The sequence below is a fragment of the Juglans microcarpa x Juglans regia genome, chromosome 8D (genome assembly GCF_004785595.1).
Source record: "Juglans microcarpa x Juglans regia isolate MS1-56 chromosome 8D, Jm3101_v1.0, whole genome shotgun sequence".
Classification (NCBI taxonomy): Eukaryota; Viridiplantae; Streptophyta; class Magnoliopsida; order Fagales; family Juglandaceae; genus Juglans; species Juglans microcarpa x Juglans regia.
The window spans coordinates 32,126,642-32,135,309 of NC_054608.1; the positions used below are offsets into that span (position 1 = coordinate 32,126,642).

At 40.6% G+C, this 8,668-nt stretch overlaps 1 protein-coding gene across 3 annotated transcripts; it reads right to left on the minus strand.

The window, feature by feature from the left end:
- Positions 1 to 2,710: 2,710 nt before the first annotated feature.
- On the minus strand, positions 2,711 to 8,289 carry LOC121242941 (ethanolamine-phosphate cytidylyltransferase-like). Of its 3 annotated transcripts, none has more exons than XM_041140961.1 (10): positions 8,152 to 8,289; positions 7,281 to 7,715; positions 6,477 to 6,712; positions 5,982 to 6,139; positions 5,359 to 5,430; positions 4,811 to 4,878; positions 4,529 to 4,649; positions 3,843 to 3,905; positions 3,609 to 3,731; positions 2,711 to 3,131 (listed from the first exon to the last, which is right to left on the minus strand). In XM_041140961.1, the coding sequence occupies exons 2-10, from the start codon at positions 7,631 to 7,633 to the stop codon at positions 3,060 to 3,062; spliced, it is 1,266 nt and encodes a 421-aa protein (XP_040996895.1). In that variant the 5' UTR covers positions 7,634 to 7,715; positions 8,152 to 8,289; the 3' UTR covers positions 2,711 to 3,059. The 3 variants fall into 3 exon arrangements, with proteins under 3 accessions (XP_040996895.1, XP_040996896.1, XP_040996897.1); XM_041140962.1 differs by having other exon boundaries at positions 8,086 to 8,268; XM_041140963.1 differs by lacking the exon at positions 8,152 to 8,289 and adding an exon at positions 7,974 to 8,115.
- Between the last annotated feature and the right edge of the window lie 379 nt (positions 8,290 to 8,668).

The window sequence follows — 8,668 nt, forward strand, 5'->3', positions numbered from 1 at the left end:
GCTCTTCTCGAATAACTAGGACTCCTCAGCTCGGAAAACACAACACGGGACTCTCCTCCTCTACCCGGGGCTCACCTCCAGTGCACTAGAAAGTCTTTGCTTGCTCAGAAGCAACCTCACTAGCTCGGGAAATTGCTACTCGAAAGCAACCTCACCAGCTCGGGAATCTACTGCTTGGAAGGCACTAGCTCGGGGACAACCTGTTCAACTGTCACCAACTCGAAAGCCACTCCCCAGCTCGGGAACTTGCTGCTTGGATGTCACCAACTCAGAAGCAACCTCACCAGCTCGGCACCTCTTCTGCCCATGACTTGCTAAGCTTGAAAAGCACGACTCAGGAAACAATGCTAAAAAAGGCTATGACGCAAGACTCATAGCTCGGGGAAGTCTCTGTCCTACTCGTGAAAGAAGTTGCTCCGCTCTGGATTTATCTACTGGCACAGGACTCATTGCTCGGGATTCGTCTGCTCTGACCCACCTGCTCGGAGCTCACTTGCACGGGAATCACAACCAACAACAGACAATTTTCCTAGTCAAGTGAAAAGATCGACGACAGCTACTAAAACTCTCTGGTTGTCGCTCTAAAAGTTTATGTGAGTTCATTTCTACTAACAAAACCACTTCATGTAGTGCGGAACGCTCGCCACATGATAATGCGCTTCGACAGAGCAATCCAGCAAAGACAAGCGCCTTTGTCAACAAAGCTGAGTCCCTTGACTCGCCGACCTCCAGTTCAACAAAGCCGAGTCACTAAGACTCTCCCATGAAGTCAGGTCTCGAGACTCACTACGGGGTAAGGCCAAGTCTCTAGACTTGCCAATCCCCCGTTCAATAAAGTCGAGTCCCCAGACTTGCCAATGAAGTTGGGTCCCTAGACTCGCTGCTGGGTAAGGCCAAGTCTCTAGACTTGTCGACCCCCCGCTCAACAAAGCCGAGTCCCTAGACTCGCCCACGAAGTTGGGTCCCTAGACCCGCTATGGGGTAAGGCCAAGTCTCTAGACTTGCCGAACCCTCGTTCAACAAAGCTGAGTCTCTAGACTCATCACGAAGTTGGGTCCCTAGACCCACTGCGGGGTAAGGCCAAGTCTCTAGACTCGCCGAACCCCCGTTCAACAAAGCCAAGTCTTTAGACTCGCCACGAAGTCGGGTCCAGGTACAGCCAAGCCTCTAGACTCGCCAACCCTCCATTCAACAAAGCTGAGTCCCTAGACTCACCACGAAGTTGGGTCCCTAGACTCGCTGCAGGGTAAGGTCAAGTCTCTAGACTCGCCGACCCCCCATTCAACAAAGTTGAATCCCTAGACTTGCCATGAAGTCGAGTTCCTAGACTCGCTACGGGGTAAGGCTAAGTCTCTAGACTCGCCAACCCTCCACTCAACAAAACCTAGTCCTTAAACTTGCACGAGCCCCGTGCACGCGCTCTAAGCAGCCAAGCCTGCCACCCGCTGGCCTCACCGAGACAAGCTGTCCTCCCCCACTTTACGTAATCAAGCTCATCTCTCAATCCTGAGTTAAAAAATGTTTACTGTTTGTGCCAGATAAACAAATGAACTGGGACCGGCCTCCGGAATTTGTTTCCCTACGTACTTGGGCGGACTAATTCAATTGCATTTTTTACATTTGAAAATTCTCAAAGTCTTCTTTTTTGAGCAAATTGTCCTTAAGAATTGTGGGGTACTGTGAAGAGGGTAAAAATATCAAGGCTTAGCCCACCAAGTTAGTAGCTAGGGGGAGTCAGGGAGTTAGAAAGTAAGGCGGGGGTGTCAGGGAGCTAAGGAGAGCAGGGAGGTTCAAGGGGCAATAGGGGTGTCAGGGAATAAGGTGGGCTATTAGGGGAAAAGGACGGTAGGAGGCATGGGGCTGTCGGGGGAAATGGGGAAAAGGGGAGTCTGTTAGGCATGTAAAGTAGGTCCTGTCCTACCACTGCAGAGGACATGCGGGGAAAGCAATCAGATAAATAGGGGGTCCGGACGACTTCCGGGGGATCTTCTTCTTCTTGAGTTTTTCTTCTCCGACTTCTCCTTCAACCTTAGAACATGGAGCTCCAACAAATGATTTTTCTCCAATAAATGTATTTGAAGTCACCATTGTATTGTGAGGAATGAAAAACCATGAGAAACTGTAAACAAATATATTATAATGGAAACTTCCCTCCCCAAACCCCCGTAGACGTAGGCCTGGTGCCGAACCACATAAATCTTAGTGTCTGTCACTTTTTACTTTCTCTGTATTTATTTTTCATTCACCGTCATGGATGTACACATTCCCACAGTATAGCCGCACCGGAACGCTACCGGGAGCTCCAACCAACACCGATTGAGGTCCAAGTCGCTCCAGTGGGTCAAGAATGACTCTTCCTCCCCTTCCAGCCTGTTGTACGATTTTTAAAATATCAACAAAGTGTTAAAATATAATACAATTCACAAGTTAGTCTGCTCAATTTAGTCTGCTCAATTCCTGGTTTATTCTGTCACAGAAAACAAGAACTTGGCCATGGTTAATCCCTCCAATCATTGTCACTGTACCGCAGGCATCTTGCCTTATTGGTGATACATAATCAGCAAAGCTTGGAGCCCACCTAACAGGTTTTTTTTAGCTTTTTGGCAAATTTTTTACATATCTGGATGCAAGAACTTTCCACCACATTATTTTTGCACAAATAAAGCAATACCACCCACCAAAAACGAAATGCCATAGACAAAAAATCATATAAATAAAGGGAAGGGCTATGTGTAAGCAATGTTTACAAAAGGAGCTAGATCAGTTTGTCATACAATTTAGAATTTGAATCCCTATTTCAATTAAGAGTAAAATAATATGTTCGGGAAAAAAAAAAAATTCAAGAGTAACACAAAAAATGTGAAGAAAGGAAAGAAAAATAATTCTTCCAAGTCTCTCGTGCATGTATTCATTCTCCTGTCGTTCCTTCTCCGGTCCCTCAAGCAAATGTATGGGACTTCTCTATGTATCGAACAGCAGAAGGTAACTCTATGAGGGGGATAAATGTGGATGATGAACTGTATCGAACTAGGCTGCGGGGGATCAAATCTGTCCTGCAGCTAATCTCCTGATACATACTTTTTCTCTACATAGTATTTCTTCTCACTTGCAGCCTTCTTTGCATTGCGTTTCTGCATTGAAGATAAGATAACAAAACCATAAAAAAGCATTTCTTTTAATAAGTGAAACTTGAAAACACAAAACAACACGAGAAAGTAAGCCAAAAACTTGAGTAAGCCAAAAACTTGTGTGCACCTTGCATTGAACAAAAAGGGCCCATGCAAAATGCACATTATGAAGACTAACAGACTAGTTACAAAATAAAAAATGAGAAAAAATGGCGTTACGAAAAAAGGCCAAAATATATATCAACACAATAGGACAGATAAAAATGCCAAGACTGCCCCACTCCCCCCATACTTTTCTGCATGTGAATGAACAAAGGTCTCATTTATGTCCCATGTTAGATGAAAGATTAGTCAAATCAGTTCATTAACATGTTCCCTGACTGCATGCATAACTTACTGATTTGTAGTTTCAAATGGGAAACAAAAATCTACGAAAATTTTCGTGCATACATGCAACAAAGCAAGAGAATAAGCATATACCGTGTACGCATCATGATTGGCAACTATCCTTTGGGCTACTGAAGTCGTGGTTATATCTTTGGGGCTTTCAAGCAACCGGAAAATTCCCATGCTCTTGGGAACCTTATAAGGATCACTTTCAACCTGAAAAATACAAGATAATCATCAACCTCACTAAACATATAAAATGGGCAATAATAATTGAACATATTTAACTTCACAAAAAAGAAAAAAAAAAAGCATCCACCAACTTACAGTCAACAAGGAGTTCTCAGCAACTGTCCCATGCACAACCAGAGAGATGTTGAAAGTTGTAATCTGCTCATCCCAAGAAAACGCATCTTAGATGATAATGATGATAAAGAGTGATGTATCAGAAAGATAACACAGTTCAAAAAGTGCAATGAGCCCATAACTCCTGAGAGGAAAAGAAACAGTATTCAATGCTGCAATAATCATTTAATAATAGAAATCAGCAGCATATGAATTTTGATTCTCCAGTATGGCCAAGAACTAAATTTACTCCTAGTCCATACAAGAAGGAAATCTTTCTTGCCAATGATAAATTCACAATTCAGGCACCAAAATCCACATTACTCTTCAACGTTCCTTCAAGGAGCCATGTCCAGCATTTTATCTCATCTTGCACTGAACTTAACATTCAATGACTAGATACAATAAAATGCATATCCACTGTTTTCTGTGAAGCATGGATACAGATACCGTAGATAAGCACATATTTCTGTGATTATAGACAATATGGTCCAGTTTAGATGTTGTGAAGTTCTACAGTTGTGTGAGGGCTTGTTTAATAGTATGTGTGTCACCAGTAACCTCAATTCAGCACGCAAAGGATGCACTCAGAGAAGTTCATTATAATATGCAAAGGAAAGATGAACTGATACCCACTTAGAAAAATCAATCAGACAGGAATCACACACCATATCATTTGTAACTTCCCAAGGTGCACCAATGATAACCTCATCAACATAACGGCAAGCTAGCACGCTAAGACTACGTTCATGTAAATGCATAATTGGATACTGATTCCCCCTGTGTTCACTGCATGAAACAACTTAACATAGTTATTAATACTTTTCCAGTAACATAAGGTGGTGTAGATAGTAATCTAATTTACAGCTTTCAAACTTCAAAAGCATGGGAAGATGGGGAAGTAATTGTGAACTTAAGTCCAATCATGCATTAAGAACAAATAGATCTACCTCACAGTCTGATCTGTGTGAATACCGACAAGCAGAAAATCTCCAAGTTGCCTAGCACTCTTGAGGATCTGACAAATATGATTAGAAGCTTGTCATAACAAATTAATTATATTTTCAAAAAGAACAGGGAGAAAATGTCACAATATTCAATCTTGCAACATTTAAATGCACCGCAACAATCTCAAACTAATTTATAGCCATATCAAGTTTGATGGTGCCAAAGGCAGGCAGAAACTCGATGACATTATATAGCATGCTTAAAGGTGCAAACCAGGGCTATGCCAAAACAGCTCTCAGCTATGTGACATGCTAGGGTCTGAAGACAATTCCCAATAATGAGGTAGAAAGGCCATCATAGGATATACCAAAGTGAGAGTTATCCACAACTCTTGAGTATGGCCAAAGAAATACCAAATTGTCACCTCTTAATAATAATATCTCTGCTCAGATTTTATAGACTAATTGCAAAGACACCACAACCAAGTAAAAAATGGCAGAAGCAGAAGACTGAAACAAAGAGATACCAGAAGAGTACATGAGCATTTTACCTCAACATGGCCAGCATGAAAGAGATCAAATGCCCCATCAATGTACACAACATGAGCATTTGGTGCAGGTCCCTGAGAAAAGAAAAAAACATGTTTATATGATTGGAGAAAAGATCCACCTCTCAGCCCTCAGTTCACACACACAAACACAAACACATCAATGTGTAATTGATGCCTCTAATTGCCCCCCCCCCCACGGGCGAGTGTAAAAATAGCCACTGGTCACTGATTTTAATATAAAGAACTCATTCCCATCTCGTCTTCGATGAACTCTCTATTCTATAATTAACTTAGATAGCTCCTTAGAAGTGTTAGAAGGTATTTATGTTAGAACACATAGCAAGTAGATGATATCTCAATGTATTAGACTATTAATCCCAAGAACATCTTAGTCTAAGAAATTAGACATATGGTTCACTGTCGTTCGAGTCAGAAAGAGGCTACAAAAGATGGATAGTTACTGTTGCATTCCAAAAGCATTCCTGCTTATGTTTTCTCTTCTTTGTATTTTTGGTTGAGCAAGAGGCAGTCATACTAGACAGAACTATCTAGCCAAAAGATGGATAGTTACTAGACAAAAGATGGATAGTTACTGTTGAAAGCCCAACCCCACTAACAAATACCTTGCCATTTGAGAATTGTACAATCCTTCGGGATGTCGGCAGAAATTGTGATATGTGGGCAACCTTAGATTCACTTCCCTTTTGAGGCTCACCATGTAAAGAAGTACCGTTACAATCTGGATAAACTTTTGTATCACTCACAGAAGAGAGTATTCTACCTACATTCAGATAATATATGCAGACTTAGAACAAAATAATATAACTAGTTTAATATGAAAAATCTAGAAAAGTGAAGTAATGATCATACAGGCACAAAGCTAGTGAACCTGGTGCTGAAGTAACTTTTTAGATCAGTTAGTAGTGTGGATAGAGAAAAAAGAGTCTCTTTAACGAAACTTCCTCCAGACATGTCCTCATACTTGCATAAGTTCAAACTCATTTGACCAACCGCTTACAATAGTCATGTTGAACTAAAAGTAAAAAATGCTTCATTTTTTGTCCAATAAAATTAACTTCTTGAAATAATTCAAAGATCAATCGAAAGAATCATAGTACCTACAATGTCTGTGCTGGAGACCCCTTCAGTGCGTTTGATCTGCTTGTAGCGGCCAGCTTTCTTTGCCAAGGCATAAGCATCAGTTCCATCCGGAAGCAGGCAAGGATCATCACCATGAATAATGTAGTCAATCTTGTGCTCATTAAAGAGACTATTCATGAATTGCTCTGTAATTTCATATGGAGCATTTGATATGACTTCATCCACCCATTTCAACCCGCTAACAAGGGCCAGCCTGGAAAACAGTCCAAATAGTTTCAAAATAAGCCCTTAGTTAACTTACAACCAGTCGGCCTATTGAATCTAAATAGTCCCTCAACTCATAAAATCTCCAGAAACTGTCTTATAGGATACCAAAGAACATGGAAAACATTCGTAAAAATCCAAGAATGTTGAGCCCAATGCTTACTTATTATAAGCCAGATTAAAAGGCATTATAGAGCTAGACATCATTAACACCTATACTCACAGAAAATCCTTTTGAGTGCCCAGACCAGTCGGAAGTCGTTCCCAGAAGACACATATATCACAGATCAAGGAGGCTTGTAGGGGTGTAATAGAGACAACAAAGTTCTAGACAGAACAAAACACAGAGACACACTCCTATATCACAGATCACCATGGGGTTGAGATTTCTGTAGGGGAGTTCTAACTGTATTCTGAAAATCATTGACTCATCAAATTATCAATAGAGCCATTAAAAAAATGTTTGCCAAAATGATCATCGCTTACGTAGCTGTCGGTCAATAAATTTAATGCTAAACTACAATGGAAGAAAAAAATAAACGCATACGCATGTATACCTTTCTACCATGGATAAAACAGGCGGGCCTTTATTGGCGATTATCTCCTCATCGCTCACAACACCCACCACCAATTCATCACCCAAAGCCTTGGCTTGCCGCAACGCATTCGCGTGGCCATAATGCATGAGATCAAAGCACCCGTCCATGTAAACCCGAATGCGTTTCTTTCCACATTTCTTCTTGTGGAAAATCCCGAAATCAGACCAGAAAAAGGGCAACGAAGGCACGCCGACCCCAGCAAAATAGCTGGTGGACAAGCCGAGCAAGGCCGCCGTGAGCATCAGACCGCCAAAGAGGTGTGGGTAGTAGTATACCCCTTCCCATATCCAACTGTTGCTTTCATAGTCCATTGCTCCTACCACCCTTTCTTCTATTCCTCTGATTCAAAATCACACTGAGCACTGTTTTGCTCGGCTAAAGGAGACCCAAAACCTGCAAACAAATATCCACAAAGCGAATTAAATCCAACACAAAAACAGACTTCGAAATTCATGTAAAACAGGGTAGGAAAATATAGATCCAAGGAGAATAAGGGTTTCGAATTCTAATGCAGAACGAGCAAGACGAAAACTTGAATCCTAAATCTACCCTGGAAAATTGACATGAATTTCAATAAAAGGAGTCAATTTTGGAAGCTTGAAGAGAATTTAGACACCAAAAAATGTAAAGTCTAATCAAAAGGAGAACTACCAGAAATTCATAACCACGATTCAGGAAACAACGAGATTTAAGCAGGGCAGGGATATGGGAACAGTGAAATCGAAAATGAACGGAAAGTAGAGGGTCATGCAGATGACAAGACCTTTATGGGGGCACCGAAAATATCGAAAAATGAGAAATTGGGATTCGTGTGAGATCGAATCTCTACCTTACTTTCTCGCCTGTGGCTGCGTGTTCTCGGCTTTTCCTTCTCAAGTTTCTCTCTCTCTCTCTCTCTTTCTCGCGTGTGGATGCAAGGAAAGAAAAAGAGAGACGGAGAGACTTGTCAGAGACACCGCTGTCCTGAAATATTTCTCCATTTTTACTTATAAAAACTTCAAGAAAGAATTATTTAATTGTTTGTGGCCAAGTGTTGCTGAAGTGTGCACCCCGTAACCTCGTTTCCCCGTTTTCCGTTCCGTTTTTTTTTTTTTAACAACATAATTGAAAATTAATTATCAATTACAAAATTATTATCAATAAATTATAATTCGAATTTTGAGAAGCATTTCACATTATATAAGTTAAAGAGTAATACTAAATATAATTTTAACGGATAGAAAATTATACAAGCTTTTTAAAGAAAAATAAGATTTATTATTAAAAAAATATATTTTTTATACAAGTCTTACATTTATTTATTTTTTAAAAAAGTACATGATAATTATACATTTTAAAACTATACA

What these genes read in the sequence shown, in the direction of transcription:
- LOC121242941 (XM_041140961.1), bottom strand. Translation starts at nt 7,633, where the DNA reads ATGGACTATGAAAGCAACAGTTGGATATGGGAAGGGGTATACTACTAC. An exon ending in GTTTTATCCATGGTAGAAAG is followed by an intron (nt 6,713 to 7,280) that starts GTATACATGCGT and finishes ACTGTTTTCCAG; the next exon opens with GCTGGCCCTTGTTAGCGGGT. An exon ending in GGGAAGTTACAAATGATATG is followed by an intron (nt 3,906 to 4,528) that starts GTGTGTGATTCC and finishes TGGGATGAGCAG; the next exon opens with ATTACAACTTTCAACATCTC.